Source organism: Balaenoptera ricei, chromosome 15 (genome assembly GCF_028023285.1).
Source record: "Balaenoptera ricei isolate mBalRic1 chromosome 15, mBalRic1.hap2, whole genome shotgun sequence".
Classification (NCBI taxonomy): domain Eukaryota; kingdom Metazoa; phylum Chordata; class Mammalia; order Artiodactyla; family Balaenopteridae; genus Balaenoptera; species Balaenoptera ricei.
Genome location: NC_082653.1, coordinates 83702212 through 83724732, shown reverse-complemented (window position 1 = coordinate 83724732; position 22521 = coordinate 83702212). Strand labels below are relative to the sequence as shown.

The window sequence follows — 22521 nt, the reverse complement described above, 5'->3', positions numbered from 1 at the left end:
TCTGAGGGCGCTGGGTCTGCTCACACTGACTTCCTGCCTTTCCCCATGATCTGCCTCACAGCAGTGCACACACACGGTGCACCTGCAGGGCGTGTGTGTGCGTCAGCCACAGACACACGTGTCGTGAGGCCAAACTTAAATCCTTGCTGTAAAACTTGTGCTCTATTTTCTATTTTATTCTTTTGGGTTTTTTTTTCTCTCTTTTTTTTTAATGCTGACAATCTGTTAGATTGATTTCATGATACATAGTTTCAAAGATACTTCCTTTTGGAAGGATATATGTATTTTAACTAAAAACATGAGAAAAAAGCAAAATTCATTGCAATAGTTGCCTTTTTAAACCAGATTTTAGTGATTTTCAAAATTTTAGTACTACTTAATATCGAATATTAATATCTTTCATGAGCTTAAGGGAAGTTTGACTAAATATTTAAAGAAAATTTATTAAAAGGAAGATTATGAAATCGTACTGTGTTAATAAAATATGGTGGTCATTTATCTTTCTGATGTGTTTATTCTTCAGTGGTTGTTTATTTCATTTCCAAGTACTTACTGACACGTGTAGTTTTAATTTCGCTTGGTTTCTGTTTGTAATTCGCTGTAGTGTTTATCTCATCTGTGTGTGGCCTGTGTTCTCCGTTCCAGGAGCAGCCCAATCAAGTGAACTATGGAAACATATGCACAGGATTGGAAGTGCTGAGCTTCTTGCTGACCGTGCTGCAGTCCCCAGCCGTCCTGAGCAGCTTCAAGCCCCTGCAGCGTGGAATCGCGGCCTGTATGACGTGCGGAAACACCAAAGTGTTACGAGCCGTCCACAGCCTTCTCTCACGCCTCATGAGTATTTTCCCAACGGAGCCAAGTATGTGACCTTTGCCGTTGGCACCTTTCTTTCTTTCCGAGTGGATGGGTGGGCACAGAGCTTGTTAGCTGAGAACGCTCACCCTCCTGTTACTATAGTGAGCATTTTATTATTCTGCTTTTCTTTGTACCTTTAAACTTTTCTTTAAAAGAAGTTGACATAAAAACTTCATGGTAGCAGTCTTTACATTAGCAGTTTTTTTCCAAAGCAGTTTTTTGTCTGCTTTGGAAATACAGTTTTCTTCATCAGCTGAACATACCATTTCCATATGGTATTTAAAGGAAGTTAGGTTAAAATATTTCGTCAACTGCTGAACAGCTGACAAGATAGAATTTTGGCATCTCATATATAAGTCTATTTAGGGTATTCAGGCGAGGCTTGGTGGCATGAAAGGTGGTTACTGAGCTCCGTAAACTGGGAACCACGCGTCCTGTGGTGAGAGGTGCCCGTGTCAGTCCCCACAGGTCCCAGACAGCCAAGCTCAATGCTGCCCTGAGGAGAGTTAGCGTCCCAGAGCCTGGCCGGGCCCGCGAGCCGGACCCCAGAGCCCAGGTTCCCACTACTGTTTCAGGCACTTCGAGCGTGGCCTCCAAGTACGAGGAGCTGGAGTGCCTCTACGCGGCGGTGGGCAAAGTCATCTATGAGGGCCTCACCAACTACGAGAAGGCCGCCAGCGCCAACCCCTCCCAGCTCTTTGGTGAGCGTGTGTCCATCGTGGTTTTCCCAGCGTGGTCCAGCTGCGCACTGGATGAGCTTTTCCTTCTGGGCCCGAGGGGCGCTGACCCCTTGCAGGCGAAAATCTTCTTATGAGTTACAGTCGGCTCTCTGTATATTTTACGTGGTTCCTTCGTGTCTGCAGCCCCTCGTACACAGATTCAGCCGACCCCGGATCGTGTAGCACTGTAGTATTTACTAGTGAAAAAAAGCTATGCGTAAGTGGACTCATGCAGTTCAAACCTGTGTTGTTTAAGGGTCACCTGTAATGTTGACATTTGGGATTAAACCTGTACTTTTGTCAGAAATGGCACATTTTTGTCTAGCACGTTTTTTAATGTTTTAAGTAGTACGTTTTTGTGAATTACTCAATTTTTAAAGACTTTTCTCAAAAAACACCTGTCACTCTCTACCTTTCAGGGACCCTGATGATCCTCAAGTCTGCCTGCAGCAACAACCCGAGCTACATCGACAGGCTGATCTCGGTCTTCATGCGCTCCCTGCAGAAGATGGTCCGAGAGCACCTGAGCCCGCAGGCCGCCTCGGGCAGCACGGAAGCCACCTCAGGTGACAGGCTCGGCCCCGTGTTCTCCCCTGAGGCTTCGGCACCTAAACGTGCCGGCTGTGATTAGATTCTAAAGCCAACATGAATGTCTGCTGTGTTTATGCAGTTCAGCATCATTTGCTCTTCACAGAGAGGTTCTGAGCACTTCATTTACAACCGTAATAAGACTCGCTTTTAAAATGAGCTGCTTTTAAAAATTGTGAATGTAAGAGTGAAGAAATTTGAGCAACATTCATCACTAGATGAGAGTTATCTAACAATTTTGCTATAAAACAGAGATTGCTATTATCAGAGCTATTATTTCTGAAGAGGAATTAAGTCACCGGTTCCAGACCTGAGCTGTGAGCTTCAGGAGTCGGGGATGTGTTGGTGTGAGGCAGGGAGCTGCGGTTGTCACTCTGCCAGTTGCCCCTCGGAGCACCAGTGCCATGCGTGTGACTTCAGGGCTTGGCTGTATGCGGGGTTGCCTGCAGCGGTCCCACCAGCTCCATCATCCCTTCCCCTGTGAGGAGGCTCTTACAGGGCCCCCCTGTCAAAGCGGAGTAGTCAGAAAGCCGTGAGGCACTTCACATCCCAGAGCTCTAGTTGCAGGAGAAGATATTTTGGGGAGGAAATGGGCAGAATCCAGGGTGCCATGCAGTGCGGGTGGTTGGTTGCCTGCTCAGGCAAGTTGGTAGAGATCGTTGGGCTCTTTCTCCGCTTGAGCAGGAACCAGTGAGCTGGTGATGCTGAGTCTGGAGCTGGTGAAGACGCGCCTGGCTGTGATGAGCATGGAGATGAGGAAGAACTTCATCCAGGCCATCCTGACCTCCCTCATTGAGAAATCCCCCGACGCCAAAATGCTCCGGGCCGTGGTTAAAATTGTGGAAGAATGGGTTAAAAATAATTCCCCGATGGCAGCCAATCAGGTGAGCTGCCAAGAGGGGCTGTGCTCTGGCCAGGTGATCTTCCTGTGTGTGTAAAAGGAAATTCAGGCGTCGCATTCTAAGCTCTTCTGCAAGTTCTCAAACTAAACATTTTTTTCTCCAGTGTTTGCATTCACCGAATCTTCCTTTACGGTGGATTTTTCTCACTGTGCTTAACAGATTTTAAACAGAAATTTGGAATAACTGGTCACTTATCTTATAAGGTTTTACTTCTGTTAAAATGTTAAATGAACCTTACTTGTTAGTCTTCTGTGGTGGTGAAGTTAAGCCAAGAATAATAATGATGGGGGATTATTATTTGATTTAGTAAGATGCTTTCAAACTTCTGATTTGTTTTTTAGTTTAGTTGCTTTTATGTTGGCACCTGTCTTGATCTTAAGCATCCGAAGAACCATTTAGAAACAACCTTGTCTTATCTTACCTGACAAGATCGTAAGAGCTTAAAAATTGGTAGAGCATATGGCTGAAATACTTGGGAACATGTCTTTTTTCAAACAGAAATAATTGAGCTTTTCTTTTAAAAAACAAATTTGTACAGACACCTACACTCCGGGAGAAGTCCATTTTGCTTGTGAAAATGATGACCTACATAGAAAAGCGTTTTCCAGAAGACCTTGAACTAAATGCACAGTTTTTAGACCTTGTTAACTACGTCTACAGGTAATCACAGCAGTTAATCAAATGTTGCTCGTGTCGGTCCCCGGCGTGCTCTCTGACTAGCCAGTAATGTGACTTTTTAATCTCATTATATTTAAATTTTAAATGTTCATGTAAATCACATAACATATTTTGGCATCATTAATGAGCCTTTTTGCTCAAACGCTGCATCAGCCCAGGACGATTTGGAACACACTCTTGGCCTTCATGGCGGCTTTTCGGAAAGCTGGTGTCCACTTGTTCACTGCTCGTTTGTTTACGACCTGAGGATCCCCCATCCTGCGTAACTCTGCTATCTCGGTGTCGTTCCTTGGATTGCAGGGATGAGACGCTTTCTGGCAGCGAGCTGACCGCGAAACTTGAGCCTGCCTTTCTCTCTGGGCTGCGCTGCGCCCAGCCGCTCATCAGGGCCAAGTTTTTCGAGGTTTTCGACAACTCTATGAAACGGCGCGTCTACGAGCGCCTGCTCTATGTGACCTGCTCCCAGAACTGGGAGGCCATGGGGAACCACTTCTGGATCAAGCAGTGCATTGAGGTAGGACGGACCCAGCTCATGGTCCGTGCGGGGGGCCTGGGGCCGGGTGTCCACACATGCAAAGACAGATCAGACATCTCTACCACAAGACCGCTTTAATCTCTAGTAGGAAGGGAAAAGACTTAAAGCAGCCAGGCCAGACCAGCCTGACAACGCTGTGGGCTCTGACCCCTTAGTGCAAGGGGTCAGGGTGCTGGAGACGAGGCCCTGTGTGAACGGTCAGACTGTTTCAGTGGGCAGCAGTTCAGATGGTCTCTGATGTTGTTCACAGGATTGTAGTCAGACTTCTGGCTTCATTCTTTGGATTAATCACCAACGTACTGCACCAGGCCACCTGGGTTTCCCAAAGTAGGTTACCGATGCTGTGCAAATAGGTTACCAGACCAGTTTGTCTAGTGAGACAAGGTTGTGAAATTCTCTTTGAGGGAAGAGAAGGGAATCGTGGCACTGGGTTTCAGTGAGAGCTTGTTGGCATGTTTCCGTTGGTGCTGAGTGTACGTTTTCTGAGTGCTGTAAATAGCAGTATCTGGAACTTCACTAATGGCAATACAGTGGGCAGAGTTCCCTGATTTATTCTTCATTCTTTCACGAGACTTACCGATTGCTATTAGGTGCCAAGCCCGGGGGTAGGAAGTGACAAAGACGAAAAAGACATTGGGCCATGTAGAGGACGGGGCGGGCTGAAGGGCACAGCTAGGAACCTGCTGTCCTGCCTCCTCCTTCCTGTGTGTCTGGTCCGTCGCCAGGTGTTACCAGTTCAAGGCCACTCGCTTTTCTCCCTCCCCTCTCCTGCCTCCCTCTCTGGCTCACGAAGATGACAGGAGTGGTGTCCTTAGTGTTCACCCACCTTCCCTCCTGCCCGCCACAGTTTTTACTGTTGCAAACTTGTTCTGATAGAGTAAAGCAGACTGTGTCGCTCATTGCCTTTGTACCCAGCACAAAACCCCACCTCCAGGATACGGTCTCACTGGCCCCTCTCCAGCCCTGTGCTGCCCCTCTGCCCCAGCTCATTAGTCTACAGCCTCACTGGCCTCCCGGGTTCTCACCCATGCCACATTCCTGACACCCACGCTGAACTGAAGCAGGCGCCCTTCTGTCCTCTGTCGCCTGCCCGTCCCCTGGGCTGCACCATCACGATGAGCGTATGTGTTACGTGTTGATGTTGGTCTTGTCCTTCCCTCTGACGCTCCAGCCTCACCAGGCGGGGGCACCGTCTCTGTGAGGTTGGCAAACGAATCTCCAGGGCCTCACACAGTACATAGTGGGTGTCCAGTAAGAATGCAAGAGTGGCTGGGTCGGGGGCGGTGTGAGCCGGGTCGGGGCTTCGGGGAATAGTCTCGGGGGTGTTGCGTGCGTGTGGGGACTGTTACCTTACGGGCGCCCCCCTGGGGAACTCACACTGTCCCCTGCGGGCTGTGGGAAGCCCCTGGGGGTGTCGGGAGGGGGTGCCGAGGTCAGCCTGTGGAATGAGATGAGTTGGAGAAGAGTAAGTCGCGATGAGTTAGGAAGCTGTGTCTGGGCAGGAGGTGACGCCGGCAGGACCCGGTGATGTGGGTGGGAGACGAGAGCGGCGGGAAGATGGGCGGGTGGAGCGACATGCCTCTGAGAGGACAAGGAGGGGTCCTGTCTGGGAGGGAGGGAGATGCCGAGCGTATGCCTAGGCACGGAGTCGGGTGCCTGCCTGGGTGGGGGCGCTGGGAGAGAGGTCCAGACTCCTTTCTAAGCTGGGGGGTGTAGAGCGAGCTGGGCGCTGGGGTCATCAGCACGTGCTGGTCGAGGCAACTCGGGGTTAATGGGGTCCACACGCCACAGCACCAGGCGTGCATCCCAGGTTTGTCTTCTCTCCCGCAAACCCCCTCCAGCTCCTCCTGGCCGTGTGTGAGAAGGGCACGCCCATCGGGACCAGCTGCCAGGGTGCCATGCTCCCGTCCATCACCAACGTCATCAACCTGGCCGATAGCCACGACCGCGCGGCCTTCGCCATGGTCACGCACGTCAAGCAGGAGCCCCGGGAGCGGGAGAACAGCGAGTCCAAGGAGGAGGTAACGCCCAGTGCACAGTGCCGCCTTTTCACAGTGGGGCTCCCGTCCCTGTTGGAGAATTTTGTATCAGCCTTAGAATATTTTTAGGGCAAGAGCAGTGTGTTAAAACCTGTCTCTGCCTGAAAGCTCCGAATGTGGTACTGTGTTCAATACTTATATTTTCCTTATTTTAATGTCGAGGCATAATTGACACACATCCTGTTAGTCTCAGGTGTACAGTGTAATGACTTGGTATCTGTATGTACTGCGAAACGATCATCACGGTAATAAGTCTGGTCAACATCCATCGCCACACATAGTTACAGAAGTGTTTCCTTGTGAGGAGAACTTTTAAGACCTACTCTCTGGGCAGCTTTCAAATACGCAGCACAGCATTGTTAACTGCAGTCCCCATGCTGTACGTTACATTCCCAGGACTTCTTTATCATATAACTGGAAGTTTGTACCTTTTGACTCCTTGACCCATTCCACCTGCCTGCCACCCTCTGCCTTTGGCAACCGCCAGTCTGTTCTCTGTATTTAGGAGCTTGTGTGTGTGTATTTAGATTCCACACATAAAATTGAAATCATCTGATTGATTTCAGTTAGCATAATGCCCTCAAGGCCTATCCATGTTGTCGCAAATGGCAAGGTTTCATTCATTTTTATGACTGAATAATATCCATTCATCTGTTGATGGACACTTGGTTATTTTCATTCAGTTAGATGTTTTTAAAGGAGAATTGATAAGCACCTTGTCTCGTCATTAAGTTTTGAGAGAGATCACTTTATCATGGGCTGTGCTGCTGAGCAAAGGGTATTTTACTGTTTGGTGATTGTTCTCCCCAAGTCAGGAGTAGCCCGTGTTGTATTACAAAGCACTGCTCCAGGAAGTGACGCCGTCATGAAGGAACTGTGGCTGTAGCTGGCTCCGCGGTCCACCTACTGTGAACCTCCTGTGTCTCTGCCCAGTCCTGGGGGGGCGGCTGTGGAGCCCAGACCCGAGCGGCAGGGCAGAGCCTTGGCCCCGATGACTGTCGGTGCCCCGTGTGGAGTGGCTGACACCACGCGGGGGTCGGTCTGTAAGCTGTTCCCTTTAGGGTGTTGGCCCTCGGAAGCTCAGCCTGCCTGGCGTGGTGGGTGTTAGAAGACAGCCAGTCAGTGCTGAAGGAGGAGGGTACCCTCTTGGCTTTAAAAGGGGTAGTTGGTACCCTGTTCTGTATGTGAGACATCCACTTATTTTATTTACAAATAAATAAAAATTCTCTTCACTTAGCAGTTGCTAAGCACTAGATCATTTGGTGATAGAATCTTTTTTTCTTTCTGTCATCCTCCTGTGTGAAATAAATTGCCAGCTAGGAAGTGATTCTTCTGCATTTTCAAGGGTGCACGCCAAATGGCCAATAATGTGACTTAGAGCCTAGTCTGATGATTGGATTCTGACTGTGACTTCCCAGAAAATTCAGAGAGAAATAAGGTTCATTCTTTTTGGGGGACGAGTTGTGTAAAACACCATGCCAACAAGGGTCTGTGCATTCTCCTGACAATATTATTAATCTGAATGAGCAAGACAGCCAGGCAGCTATGTTGCATTTTATTTATTTTATTTATTTATTTTTGGCTGCGTTGGGTCTTCGTTGCTGCGCACGGGCTTTCTCTAGTTGCAGCGAGCGGGGGCTACTCTTTGTTGCGGGGTGCAGGCTTCTCACTGCGGTGGCTTCTCTTACTGTGGAGCACAGGCTCTAGGTGTGTGGGCTTCAGTAGTTCTGGCTCTTGGGCTCTAGAGCGCGGGTTCAGTAGTTGTGGCCCACGGGCTTAGTTGCTCTGCGGCATGTGGGGTCTTCCCGGACCAGGGCTCGAACCCATGTCCCCTGCATTGGCAGACGGATTCTTTTTTTTTTTTTTAATAAAAATTTATTTATTTATTTATTTATTTTTGGCTGTGTTGGGTCTTCGTTTCTGTGCGAGGGCTTCCTCTAGTTGCGGCAAGCGGGGGCCATTCTTCATCGCGGTGCGCGGGCCTCTCACTATTGTGGCCTCTCTTGTTGCGGAGCACAGGCTCCAGATGCGCAGGCTCAGTAGTTGTGGCTCACGGACCCAGTTGCTCCGTAGCATGTGGGATCTTCCCAGACCAGGGCTCGAACCCGTGTCCCCTGCATTGGCAGGCAGATTCTCAACCACTGCGCCACCAGGGAAGCCCGGCAGACGGATTCTTAACCACTGCGCAACCAGGGAAGTCCCTAAAGTTGTAATTTCTTTTTAACTTTGCTTTCCATAATCCAAATATAAAAACAAAATGGTGACATTTTTATAGTGTCATGTAAGAAAGAGAGCTAGGTCTGGTCTAGTTTAATCTGCTTGTTGTTTATTTTAGAATTCAAGATTATTTAATCATAAACTTCCAAGAAACTAAAATTTTATTTACCGAAAGTGTAACAAGAAGTTTACAAGAGTTGTGATTGTTGATTTTCTTCAATTGACCTTTTGATTTTACATGTTTGTTTCTGTTTTTTAGGATGTGGAGATAGATATTGAACTAGCTCCTGGAGATCAGACCAGCACGCCCAAAACCAAAGAACTTTCGGAAAAGGACATTGGAAACCAGCTGCATATGTTAACCAACAGACACGACAAATTCCTTGATACGCTCCGGGAAGTGAAGGTCTGTGCAAATCTGGGGGGATAGTTGTGGTTCTCCCTCTGCCCCTGAACATTTTGAACAGTCCGTGAACCCGTGGACTCCCCCATTCACTGCTCGAGGTGAGCGTTTCTATAGGCAGGCCTGTGGATACTCGTGGCCATTGAGTACTTTGGCCTCTGCCACGCTGACTTGGAGCCAGGAGGCACCTGACGCCCTGACCGGGGTGAGGGGAGCAGCCACGTGAGGTCAGCCAGGCTCGTTTCAGCATGGCCTTCCTCACTGGGCAGCCTGAGTAGCAAGTAGGAGTATTCTCCACTTAAATGTTTTCTTCCATTTTCCTTGGAATATTTGTATCCTTGGGTTTTGCATTTTTAATGATGTGGGTATGAGAGTGAATTCCCTTCTTGACCTGTTGTTGGGTAAAAAGGACAACGTGATTGTGACATGTGTGTCTCTGTTTCGGGCGGCAGGGCCCATGGAGGGACGGCAAGTGTGTGCCTGAGCCTCTCTGCACCGGCTTCTTGATGCCGCGTGGGGAGCTGGGCTTCAAGCAGCCAGAAACCTGGCTGTTTATAAGAAATTCATACTTCAGAAACCACGGAGCTGTGGACAAAATCAAACGCATCTGCGGATTTGATATACCCTCTGGGCCCCTGGTTTCCAAATCCGACCCCATTTGTGGGGTGTTCTGGTTCAGCCCTGTGCATTCCAGGCACCTCTCCAACTCTTGCCCGCTGTCAGTTGTAGAGACTCTGAACTTTCACGGTTCTTGATTTGTTCTTCAGAATTACACCTGTTGGCAAATAGCTTAGCTAGTATGTGTATGCTTCTCCTGTTTCCTCGTCCCATCTTCAGCAGCCTCTGCTTTGATGGCGCCTGTGTGCCTCTCGTTTGCACTTTCAGCATCAGCATTGTGTTCGTACTTCTCGGGCCTGGTGGAATCAGTAATAGGAAATGCCCTTGAAAGTTAAAAATGTAGGTGTGTCACTGGTGAGCCCCTTACCCAGGTCCTGGCTCAGCTGCTAAGCACACCGGGGGTCTGTGGTGCTCAGAATCTGTGTTCCACTTTGGCATGACGTTTGTTCAGGTCTTTGAAAGTTTGGAAGTGGAGGAGCGCGTGGTAAGGTGGGGCAGTAACGTTTCCTGACCAAAGATGCGTGGGGCACCCGTGTGGCAGGGGTTTCAGCACCAGCCCTTGCCCGCTACACCGGTCTTTCCTCTCCGCAGACTGGAGCCCTGCTCGGCGCTTTCGTCCAGCTGTGCCACATCTCCACCACGCTGGCCGAAAAGACGTGGGTCCAGCTTTTCCCCAGATTGTGGAAAATCCTGTCTGACAGACAGCAGCATGTGAGTCTGTTTTTTAAGTCCTCTTTTGAAAAATGTAGTTTTAGGTTTTGATAAGTAATTGGTTAAGTTTCAAAGACTGAGGAAACTAGTATTATCCAAGAGTGAATAATCAAAAATATCCCAGATGCTGAGTGAGAGAGTAAAGCGTGCTGATTTTTGCACGAGACCCAGGTCAGCCTGCTCTTGGGTTCCAGGCTCTGGCGGGCGAGGTCAGCCCATTCCTGTGCAGCGGCAGCCACCAGGTGCAGCGGGACTGCCAGCCCAGCGCCCTCAACTGCTTCGTGGAGGCCATGTCCCAGTGTGTCCCTCCCATCCCCATCCGGCCCTGCGTGCTCAAGTACCTGGGGAAGACCCACAACCTCTGGTTCCGCTCCACCTTGATGCTCGAGCACCAGGCCTTTGAGAAAGGGCTGAGCCTGCAGATTAAGCCCAAGCAAACAACGGAGTTCTATGAGCAGGAGAGCATCACTCCACCTCAGCAGGTGAGGCCCCGCCTTGTTTTGTTGATCACGTCTTCCTTGCTGGTGACTTCGTGGTCCCAGCAAACATCTCCCCAGTGATTTTAAATTAGGTACCGTGAAGTTGCTTTGTTGGGGCAGGGGGAAAGCAGTTGTCATGAGCACTCAGAAACTGTGACCTGTGTTTCAGGAGATTCTGGATTCCCTCGCTGAGCTTTACTCTCTGTTACAAGAGGAAGACATGTGGGCCGGCTTGTGGCAGAAGCGTTGCAAGTACTCGGAGACAGCGACGGCCATCGCCTATGAGCAGCACGGGTTCTTCGAGCAGGTAGTGCCGTCGGGCGGGATGTCCAGGCCGCATGGGTGGTGAAAGGCGTTTATAGTGGTTCTTTATTATCATGTCCTCAAGTCAGTTCGTGTCTAAATAAGAAATTTACTGTTTTCTTTGAAGCATTTATTTATCCACATAAAGACTCTTTGATTAAAGTCTCAGTTTCAGAGAAACATACGTATGTGACGTGAACATTTTTAAAGCTCAGTCCTGAATCGTTTACTGTTAGTTGCTAATGTGGATGCTTCTTATCTACAGTCATTGATCCTGTTGGAAGTGGTAGGTAGATTGTGATCAGTGTGAGATTTTAATCCTCGTGCCTGTCCTTTCACTGTAGTGTGGGTCACTGTCGCAGCCGCGTGTAGGACACCGAGCCACAGAAACTCCAGAGGCAGAGGCACGGGCTGTGGCCCCTGCTCTCATCTCTGACGGATGGAAAAATGAACCCGGGGTCTGGGCTGTCTCCCTCCCGCTCCTTCCGTTGTGTGTGGGGAATTATGCACCTTCTCCTCCACTCTCTTCTGTTCTCTGAATGGAGAATTCTGGGTGTTGGGTGACCTTAGAGAAGAGCAACGAGACACCCCTGGGTCTGTGATGCAACTTGCCCTAAATAATTGAGCAATGGTCATGTAAAAGTTTCTAGTTAAACCACAGTTTGAAAGCAGTTTAACTTTTTTAGGCACAAGAATCATATGAAAAGGCAATGGATAAAGCCAAGAAAGAACATGAGAGGAGTAATGCATCCCCTGCTATTTTCCCAGAATACCAGCTTTGGGAGGACCACTGGATTCGGTAAGCTGAACAGTGACGTGTTCAAGAATCAGTTAAGGAAACCAGTGAGAAGTCTCTGAAATGTTCTCATAATGAGTGTTTTTAAGAGGGAACTTTGCTGCTTTCTTTATGGCCCCGTGAAGAAAAGAACAAACAAAAACCTATAAACAGCTTTTAAAGTCTTGAGTAATTGAGAGTGTGTTGGAGAAACAGTGAACGACCCCTGCTCTCCACAGGCTCCGGAGCTCTGAGCTCTGCCACAGGGGCTGCGGTTCTTGCTACTCCGGGGGCACGTAGTTTACTGCCCTGGGGCACCTCAGCATCCCGCAGAAGCCCGCCCTTCTCTGGTGGGGGGAAATACTTTTTCCTTTTGGTGGAATGGAAATGACTTAAAATCCCATCTGTGGGTGTGGTCACTAAGCTTTGGCCCCCGATCCCTGATCTCTAGGTGCTCCAAGGAGCTGAACCAGTGGGAAGCCTTGACAGAGTACGGCCAGTCCAAAGGTCACATTAACCCTTACCTGGTCCTGGAGTGTGCTTGGCGGGTGTCCAACTGGACCGCCATGAAGGAGGCACTGGTGCAGGTGAGACCCCACCCCTCCCCGCCCACCCCGTGACTCGTCCATGCTCAGGTCACAGTCTCCACAGCTGAGTGGGGCCCTGTTGCCAAAGCTGTGAGTCTCTGGAGATTTCCCTTCACTCACAGCAAGCTGGGCATTTTGACAGATGAAAGAGAGCGCTTGGGAAGCAAGAGTTATTTTGGGTTATCGCTAACATCTTTCCTGAGTTTGAGTTAAATTATAACTTAAGTATTAGTTCATTATTGAGTTACAGTAAAAAGTATCAGGTGGAGACCTTGGATTCTCTGAGAAAACAGTAATGTCTGGAGAAATTTGGAAAAACAGAGGCAGTTGTACTGGTGGACTTGGTTGGCAGAAGCCCTGCAGCAGTGAGTATAGCAAAGGTGAATTGTGCAAGCAGGGCCTGGCACAGTAGCTGCTGTCAGTAAGTTTGTTACATGAAAGCAGTATCACATTCAAAGCATGTCTTGCATTACGGAAGTGGTAATTGTGCAGTGAAAGTGAAGTTGAGCCGTTAACATGGTTGAGGTCTACATTTTCAAAAATTAAACTCCATCCAGAGGAACTCAGTGCCTGATGGGAGAGCAGGCACAGAGGTACAGTTTTCTTTCTCACACTGGGAAGCCTGTGTCAGGGCGTCAGAAGTTATGGTGTCAGACAGCACAGCTGTGTTGTCTGAGCCCCACGTCGTCATCGTCTTCATCACCGTCACCACCATCACCACCATCACCACCATCATCACCATCATCAAAGCCTTGCCTTGGGTGGTCTGTGAAAGCAGCTATTCTTGTTGCTCTTTATTTTTTCCTGCATCTGTACCCTTCTGTGATTTTCTCCTTTGGCCCCTTTTCTTTGCTGCTGCTCCTCAGTTTTTGACCTTTTCTATGTGGTGTCAGTGTTACGGGGTTTAGGGGTTTACACTATTGTCCTGTTCTCACCTTCCCCCTTTACCTAGTAAGGGTTTATTTACAGTCACACCAATGATTCTCCTTCCTTAATGTGGAGACTCAAAAGCACATTGAGATTATAGGCCACTTTGTTTGAAAGGATTAACCTAAAATTTTAACTTGTATTGTGGATACCATGCTTATTTTGTTACTTCTGCTGCTTTTAAACAAAATGCAAAAGATCGAAGAACTGAAATAGTCACAAGCTGTTAACTACAGAGTGGTTACAGAGCCCAGGGTCTGGACTTTCAGGGTGGGACCTGGGAAATGGCTCACCTGATGCAGGGAGTTGGTGTTACTCTGAGAAATAACCAATCACTTCTGTAGGTAAACAGAAATAAATATTTTGCTGACAGGTTGCATTTACAGTTGATTGTTCTTTATTCTGATAAACATTCTCCTTTATTTTATCTCAATGTAAAAGTATTTATATTATAAATAAGTATTTATAACTCACTCTAACGGTTTCTTTTTCTCCTTTCCAAGGTTTCACTTAGCAGGATATGTGCAGTATCATACTGTCCATAGGTCTGACAAATCATCTTCTTTCACAAATTCTTGATTATTTTCCCAAAATTTTAAGGCACTTACTGGTTAGAAAAAGCTCAAAGTATATTAATAAGCACTCTGGGTAATCAGTAAATTAATTTCAAATGGTCTTGATAGTACTAAGTTATTTACTCATTTACCAGTATTTAAAAGAAAAAAAATCAAATTACCTTTCTTTTTCCTCCTGTGTCTTGCGATTATGGGGCTGCTTGTAGTCGTTCATTTCTTGGTTTGATTTAATAAATGGGGTAATTTTTTTCAGTGGAGGAGAAATGAGAAGAGAGGCCTTTGTTCTTAATGTTACAGAGGGCAGGTGTGATTGACAGAAGCCTATCTTAAATAGTGTTTAAGTCCAGAAAATGTAAGATTTTAGGTGTAATTTTAGAGGATCATGTAGGAAGCAGATGTGTTTACAAGGTTGCCTCCCTGAATTTCTTCATCACTGGATTACTGAGAACTAAGAGGGGCCGTGGACGTGACTCTGCTGTGAAAAAGTCAGGTGTTAGAAAACAAGGCCAAGTGTTATGTCAGCGCATTATTATTACCGTCACTGCTCTTACGTCATTTGTACAGAGAGCAGCATGGCACTAAGATGTGTGTAATTTCTGTTGTTGCTTCCCAGACGTGCTTCACAATGAATGTCTTATTGATCTTGTTACAGCAAGTCCTATAAAATTCTTTTAAGAATATTTCTATATTCTTTCATTTGTTTATACACAGAGATTATTTTTGAAAAGAGTTTAATTTTTTAATTTACATTTTTTAAAATGCTCTGTAAGAGGCTGGTAAAATGCAGTGAGTTCTAATGCCTTCTTTAGAAGGTGGTGGGCAAACACAGGGGCTTTCCCGGGCACACCTGGAGCCTCTCCCTGGGCTTAGGGCCAATGGGAGGAAACGTGCTGGCTCTGGGCTCTGTCCACTTCATCAGAACTGATAACCAAGATACGAGAAATCTGGGGGAACCTTTATAGCAGATAATAAAGTGCGGCCTTTAAATGACAGTAAAATTTATGAATGTTCACTCATATTCTTATAAACCTGAATCGCTGCCTTCAGCTTCCTTATATAATGTGGAACAAGTTAGATTAATTTCCCAGGATAACTGTGAATTGGAAACAATTCAAAATTATACTGATATTTATCAGAGAGGAGAATGAGCACATATTTAATCCTTTGAAAATTCACTGGCTGACTTTGTACGTTGTTCATCTGGTCTGTCATAATGGTGTTGATCAGTTTCCCCTTTCTGGAACTACTAGTGACCTTAAAGCAAGGAGCCTGTGGCACCTCCATAGATAGAGAGATTGGCCACTCATTGGTATTCGGCAAAGGAGAGTGTCCAGAAAAAATCTAAAGCACGATGACATCTCTAAGGAAAATGAGTGTCTATTTATAGCTTAATTTCTGTTTATTGCTTTGCAAACTGGCTACCAAAAAATTGACTTTACTTTTTGACTCTTTCCACTGAGAGGAAGTATACCCATTGTTTCCTATGTGATGTTCTTCCATAACCAGGTAGAAGTAAGTTGTCCAAAGGAGATGGCGTGGAAGGTCAACATGTACCGTGGATACCTGGCGATCTGCCACCCTGAGGAGCAGCAGCTGAGCTTCATCGAGCGCCTGGTGGAAATGGCCAGCAGCTTGGCCATCCGCGAGTGGCGGCGGCTGCCCCACGTGGTGTCGCACGTGCACACACCTCTTCTCCAGGTGGGTCCCTCCCGGCAGAGCTCCTCCCGTCCAGGCTTAGGTCCATAAGCTGAGCTGGACGGGAGAGGAAACTCCTTCCACTTGTCCTTTCCCATTTAAACTCATCCTCGGTGAAAGGAAGGCCAGAGGCAAAACGGAGAGGACTGAAATGTTGCGTCTCATTTTTGGTGCTTCCAAGGGATTTAACTGACAGAAGCCGTCCCACGGGAGTGATCTGGATGATTTTCATTTTTGCTTTAGGAATATTCTTTAATGCCCACTGTACCACCATCAGTGTGATGCCACTGTTCAGTCTGAAAAGGTCTCTCCTCCTCTGAGACTCTTAAGACTGCAGTTAAATAGGCTGCGCCTTGGCTTCTTCCTTTGTGTGTCGTCTTCACTGTTTCTGACAATTTGTTCAGCCACACCAGCCACCATTCAGTGGCTCAGATCTAAAGGGTCTCTCCCCACAGCCCCTTGTGCACGCCGCCCCTCTCCATGGAACATGCTTCCCCATCCTCCCAGCCCCTGTGCATGTGCGTGTGCCCGCACATACACACACACACACACACACACACACACGAAGGGCTGTGTCAGCCCTTGTCCTCTTTTATCTGGCTCCTGGCATGGAGCAGCTCCCAGTGTTATTGCATGAGTAAAACTATAGGCAGAATGGTCATACTTTTTTCCTCTTGAAAGAGTAGTTTTGAGACTTAAACTGCTATATTGATTTTTATAGTGTAGTTTTTTATAGATTTTTTAAATGATATAGTTATTTATTAATATACTTAGATTATTTTGTCACTGTCATAGTGAACCAGAAGTTCATTGAAGCAATTAATCGCTTTGTTTTGATATTTTTCCTTTTTATATCTATTATTTTTGGCTTTTTCGCAAGGTGTGCACTAAGGTAGTGTTATTTTGCAGGTATATAACATCTCTAATCTAGGTTATTAAAATATTCTAAAGCCTTTTATTTAAAGTGGACTTTTTCTTCCACATCCTCTAAAAGTGAAAAGATGGGTTGCATGTCGTAGCTGTTAGGAAAAAAGTTATTGCATGAACATAGGAAAAAGGTGTCAATGCAAGAAATATTGTGAATGACTGAGTATTATTATGAATGAATGGCTAAGTATTGCTATGAATAACACAGTTGTGAATAAATAGAAATTATTGTGTGGTTATATATTCAAAGTACAGAGTATAAAAGGCAGTATTTCAGACAATCCTGATTCAGGAATTTTGGAAATGAAATTAAAGGCAGTTTCTCTTCCACTGCTGTGGTCACAGTTGATACTCAGTAATTTGTTGATTAGTTTGGTTACAAAGCTAACTGCATTTAGAGAGATGATTTCCTCCCCCAAGTAGCACTATCAACCAGCATAGCTGAGAAATCTTATAGAAAATGAAGACATAAGAATGATTTTATGGAAACGATTCAACAATGTTTCAGTTTGATCATTCGGTAACTATTAATTTTAGGGTCAGAGTTTGAGGAGGTGGAAAGGATGAGCTAGAGAAGTGTTTATTTTTAAAAAATTAACTATACCTTTTTTCGAAACCTATAAATGTTAAAACAATGCCTAATTTTTAGAAATATTTATCATGTTTTAATAAGTTATAAAATAATGTATTTCGAACTACAGCTTGTGTCTCTCCCCCTCCTCCTCAACTACCACCCCTCAACCCCTCAAAAGAATCACTGAGGGGAAAAGTTTTGGTGCTTTTGCACAGCAGCATTCCCGTCTTACTGACTCCAGGACCCGAGAGTTGTGATAGGGATTTTAGGTGGCGCGTCTACCCCTTTGGCCTACTGAAAACATCAGTACTGGGCTCCTGGATCAGCCACGAGTCAGGAAGAAACACAGAGTCTGAGCGCTGTTGCGGAGGGAGTGACTTTGCTGTCACGTTGTCCAGAAGAGCAGCGTAAGGGCCTCTGAAGTTTTACTTCATAACAGCAACGGGCACAACGGGGGACGTTGTTAAAACCAACCTTTCACAACTCTGAAATTTAAAGATTTGCAGTAATCCAGGGAGCATTTAAGGAAAACAGCTGTATTTCAGTAAGAATAGCAAGGTTTTGTGGCATTTAATTGTCCTATTCCCATCACCCCTCTCCCCAGCTCTGCCTTGGAAACCAACAGCTTCCAACCATAGTAGCTGTGAAAACCAGCCTAGCAGCCACCAGTGGAAGACAGTACAGATTTAGAGACCCCCCAAAAAAAACCCAGCCCCAGAATGCTGGCACTATTTAACCAGCACTACAGCTCCTAGAAGAACCCTATTCACAGGGTTTGTCTCTATTTGACCTGACTCAGAGCTTGCTCAGTAGAGAAAGTCATATGTGAGAGCATTTGTCAAAAATAATCACTGGCAATTGTTTAATATCACAGCTGCCTGATGTAGCAACACCAGTCCCAGTAAAGGGAAGATTAGAGAATGAGATGTCTATATATATTGTGAAAAGCTTTAACATATTCCTGGGAATCTAGAAGACCACATACACATACATCCTGTGCACACATGCTCAGGAGAGACTTGAGAAGATCCTAAGCTTTCACCTCTGGCTGACCTTGGGGCTCTGTATAAGTGGGAAGTAAAGGCTGAGGCAGAATTGAAAATTGCCTGGCTGAGGGATAAGGGGCATGCTGCAAAAGGCACACAGAGCCTTATCATTTCAGGTCTTTAAGGAAATCTCTGTCTAATCATTTGCTGACCAGTAAGCTAACTGAGCAGAGACTCTAGTGGTTACATTCTGCAAAGACTACAGACTTTATAGAAGTAGTTCAGGAATATTTGAAAAAGTTTTATCTAACCTATAAGCACAAGAAAAAAATGCTCAACATCATTAGTCATTAGGGAAATGCAAATCATAACCGCAATGAGATACCACTTTATACGCATTAGCATAGCTAGAATGAAAAAGGTAATAGCAAGTACTGGTGAGGATGTGGAGAAAAATGGAATCCTCATATATTGCTTGTAGGATTGTAAAATAGTGCTTGCTCTTTGGAAACAGTCTGACAGTTTCTCAAAATATTAAACATGGAATTACCATAGGCTCAACAATTTCACTCCTAGGTGTAACTCTTAAGAGAAATTAAAACTTATGTCCACAAAAACGCTCACACAAATGTCTATAGTGTTAATAGTCATAATAGTCAAAATGTGGAAATACTCCAAATGACCATCAGCTGATGAATGAATAAATTAAAATGGTATATTCATGCAATGGAGTATTACTCAGCGGTAAAAAGGAATGAAGTACCAGTATGTGTTACAGCGTGGGTAAACCTTGAAAGTATTGCTGAGTGAAGAAGCAAGACACAGAAGGCCCCATGTATGATTCCATTTATATGAAATGTCTAGAATAGACAAATCCATAGAGATAAACAGTAGATTAGTGGTTGTCACCTTCTAGGGGAGGAAGAGTGGAGAGACGCTACCTGTGGGCTTCTTTCTATAACTAGATAGGGTTGATGGTCATATAGCTCTAGGAAAAATATACATGGTCGCTGACTTACAATTTTTTGACTTTATGATGGTGTGAAAAAATATATATACGATCTATATTCAGTAGAAACCATACTTTGAACACTGAATTTTGACCAGACCAGCGTATGTGGTATGATACTCACGTGGTGCTGGGTAGTGAGTGGTACCAAGCTTCAGCTCCTGGTCAGCCATGCGATCACGAGGGTGAACAAGCGCATGCTTACAGCTATTCTGAACCCATACAACCATTCTATTTTTCACTTTCAGTACAGTTGTTAGTAAATTATAAGAGAAAATCAACACTTTATTATTAAATAGGCTTTGGGTTAGATAGTGTGAGTGTTTTAAAGCACATTCAGGTTGGCTGGGCTAAGCTAGGATGTCTGGTAGGTTAGGTGTGTTAAATGCGTTCTTAACGTCAGGTATTTTCCACTTAGGATGAGTTTATTGGAACGTAACCCCATCGTAAGTTGAGAAAGATCTGTGCTAAAAACTACTGAACTGTACACTCTAAAAGGTGATTTTGATGATGTTTCAATTATACCTCAGTAAAGCTGTTATAAAACAAATATCCCATTGTTCTATTATCAGTAAGCTTTTGGTGGGAGGAAGGATGAGATAAAGGTTTCAGAAACCCAAATGTAATGAATTAAACTTAAATGTAATGAAGTATAGATGGAAAGCATAAATTCTTAAATTTTTAAAATTAAGATGAAACAGAAGGATACTGAGTACTGAACTTGGTGCTGTGTTTGGGGACTCAAACAATTTAATTAAAACTTTCTGCCCCAAAAGAGAATTAGGCTGGAGGGAGGTGACATATCCGTAAGAAGCAAAATTTTAAGAGGGAGTCTATGATTCAGTGCCATGTGGTAGGACAGAAAATACACACAAGGATTTAGAGAAGGGAAGAATCCCTGTGGGAGAGCAGAAGGTGAAGCTTGACAGGTAGAGCTTGAATAGGCTCAGAACTGTGGCCCGGGCCCCCCCGTAAGGAGAGGGCACCATAAATTTGGAGCCAGCAACACATCTGGGGTTTAAAGGGTAGTGACCTGGACAGATGTATAGGGATGTGACGCAAATGCATGTATCAGCCCAAAGAGATCGTTAGAACCGTGTTCTGAGATGCTTGACGTGGCTCCGGGGTTCAGATGTTCATGGAAGTACAGCTTGAGGGCAGGGGGACCGGGCTGTTCTGGTCTTAGGCGTCGGTAGACAAAGAGCCACACTTAGCTGGTGGCAAAGGGCACAGAAAAAGGATAGTTATGGGGGGCGGGGGGAGTCGGTGTTCTCCAGGCCCCAGTGTCACAGCAGCCGCAGAGCAGAGGTGTTAAAATGGGGGGTGGGGACAGGGACCACGAGAGTAGCGTTTGAGGTATGGAGTAAGTTAAATGTGGCACCTGAGGCACAGTGCTTCCTTTGGTAATTGAATCGTGAGCTCTTCACAGTGAGGATTCCTGATTGACTCTGGTTTGTTATCCTCTTTCAATCTTTTTTTTTTTTTTTTTTTAAAGATGCTGATTTTTATTTATTTATTTATTTATTTATTTATTTTTGGCTGTGTTGGGTCTTCGTTTCTGCGCGAGGGCTTTCTCTAGTTGTGGCAAGCGGGGGCCACTCTTCATCGCGGTGCGCGGGCCTCTCACTGTCGCGACCTCTCTCGTTGCGGAGCACAGGCTCCAGACGCGCAGGCTCAGTAGTTGTGGCTCACGGGCCTAGCTGCTCCGCGGCATGTGGGATCTTCCCAGACCAGGGCTCGAACCCGTGTCCCCTGCATTAGCAGGCAGATTCTCAACCACTGTGCCACCAGGGAAGCCCTCCTCTTTCAATCTTAATGCTCACTGTGGAATCTCTTATGTTGGTCCCTTTTAGGCAGCCCAGCAAATCATTGAACTTCAGGAAGCCGCTCAAATTAACGCAGGCTTACAGCCCACCAACCTGGGAAGGAACAACAGCCTGCATGACATGAAGACAGTGGTGAAGACCTGGAGGAACCGGCTGCCCATCGTGTCTGACGATTTGTCCCACTGGAGCAGCGTCTTCATGTGGCGGCAGCATCATTACCAGGGTAAACCTACCTGGTCCGGCATGCATTCATCATGTAATTTTCCAGACACCCCACTGTTCTGGTTTCATGTCTTGGTTGTGTTTTGTTGTTTTGTTTTTTGTTTTTTTTTTTCTTTTACCGGATTTTCTCTTTTTTTGGCATGGTAGATGGTGGTTGTTATGACAAGGTAAAGGTGAAGGCTGTGAAAGATGGGAAGAATTTCCCCTACCTGTTCCCTTTTTCCAGCTAGAACAGACGTGCTGCTGGACACTGTTGCACCGGGGGCACAGGCCAGTGGGGTCACAGCCTGGGTTGTGGCCCGCTTTGTTTTGAAGCCCCCTGAGGAAGAGCTGCGCTCAGGTGGCAGCGTGTAGCCTTTTTCACCTTCCCTGGTCCCCTCTGCTCTTCCCCTCAACCTGCCAGGCATCTATTTGTTCAGAGCGACCTTCGTGGTTTAGTTAGCCAAGACGGTAACACCCAACTCAAGAGTTAGAGCTTCTTAGATCTTCCTTTTGATACAGAATACAAGGAAAAGTAATGAGGGTTTATCACAGAGCTTCCCATTGCATAAGCCATGTGTGTTTGTTTTTCATTTTTTATTTAAGCCTTATTGTGGAACACTTTGAAAAATGTTTGACATGGACTGAAAACTCATTTCTTTGCTCTCTAGCTATTGTAACGGCCTATGAGAATAGTTCTCAGCATGACCCAAGTTCAAACAATGCTATGCTTGGGGTTCACGCATCGGCTTCAGCAATCATCCAGTATGGAAAAATTGCCCGAAAACAGGGACTGGTCAATGTAGCTCTGGATATATTAAGTCGTATTCATACTATTCCAACCGTCCCTATCGTGGATTGCTTCCAGAAGATTCGGCAGCAAGTCAAATGCTACCTGCAACTGGCAGGCGTCATGGGGAAGAACGAGTGTATGCAGGTAGAGTGCCAGCCGGACCCCATGCCCGCCCGCCCGCGCCCAGGAGGTCTGGGGAGGAATGAAGGGTCCATGTGGAAACGCCTGGTTCAGACAACAGGGAAAGAGGCTAGAACTTTACAAACACAGCTCTGGTCTCGGGGAACAGTCCTGCCCAAACAAGAAAGGGACAGGCAGCCGCTTGAGTATTTGAGTGAATTACATGTGATGGTCTCTCTTCTACTTGGTTAACGTAGTTAAGGAAAGAACATTAAAAACTGCAGAACTATGAGGGTATATGGTAGATTTGGGCTATGTTCAGAGGAATATTAATAAAAACAATGAAACTGACTAGCTATGGTGAAGCTTTGGAGAAAATAATACCATTAAGGTGTCTAGAACTGAATTTGCATTTAGTGATTGAGTTTAAATACTACTTGTTAGTCAGCAAATATTCATGGTGGGCAAGCCTGTTGTCA

General features: G+C 46.1%; 1 protein-coding gene across 13 annotated transcripts in view; it reads left to right on the top strand.

Moving 5' to 3' along the window:
* TRRAP (transformation/transcription domain associated protein) overlaps positions 1–22521 on the top strand; it is a 112181-nt gene that overhangs the window by 63309 nt on the left and 26351 nt on the right. For 7 of the 13 annotated variants that reach the window (XM_059898554.1, XM_059898560.1, XM_059898558.1 and 4 more), the window contains 16 exons: positions 646–859; positions 1431–1556; positions 1994–2140; positions 2847–3046; positions 3603–3724; positions 4043–4256; positions 6119–6298; positions 8793–8939; positions 10146–10265; positions 10442–10747; positions 10914–11051; positions 11734–11846; positions 12274–12409; positions 15418–15609; positions 20956–21184; positions 21801–22066. In XM_059898554.1, the coding sequence (XP_059754537.1) occupies positions 646–859; positions 1431–1556; positions 1994–2140; positions 2847–3046; positions 3603–3724; positions 4043–4256; positions 6119–6298; positions 8793–8939; positions 10146–10265; positions 10442–10747; positions 10914–11051; positions 11734–11846; positions 12274–12409; positions 15418–15609; positions 20956–21184; positions 21801–22066 (2850 nt within the window). The remainder of the gene's footprint in view (positions 1–645; positions 860–1430; positions 1557–1993; positions 2141–2846; positions 3047–3602; positions 3725–4042; positions 4257–6118; positions 6299–8792; positions 8940–10145; positions 10266–10441; positions 10748–10913; positions 11052–11733; positions 11847–12273; positions 12410–15417; positions 15610–20955; positions 21185–21800; positions 22067–22521) is intronic. The other 6 variants (XM_059898562.1, XM_059898557.1, XM_059898563.1 and 3 more) reach the window with 3 other exon arrangements.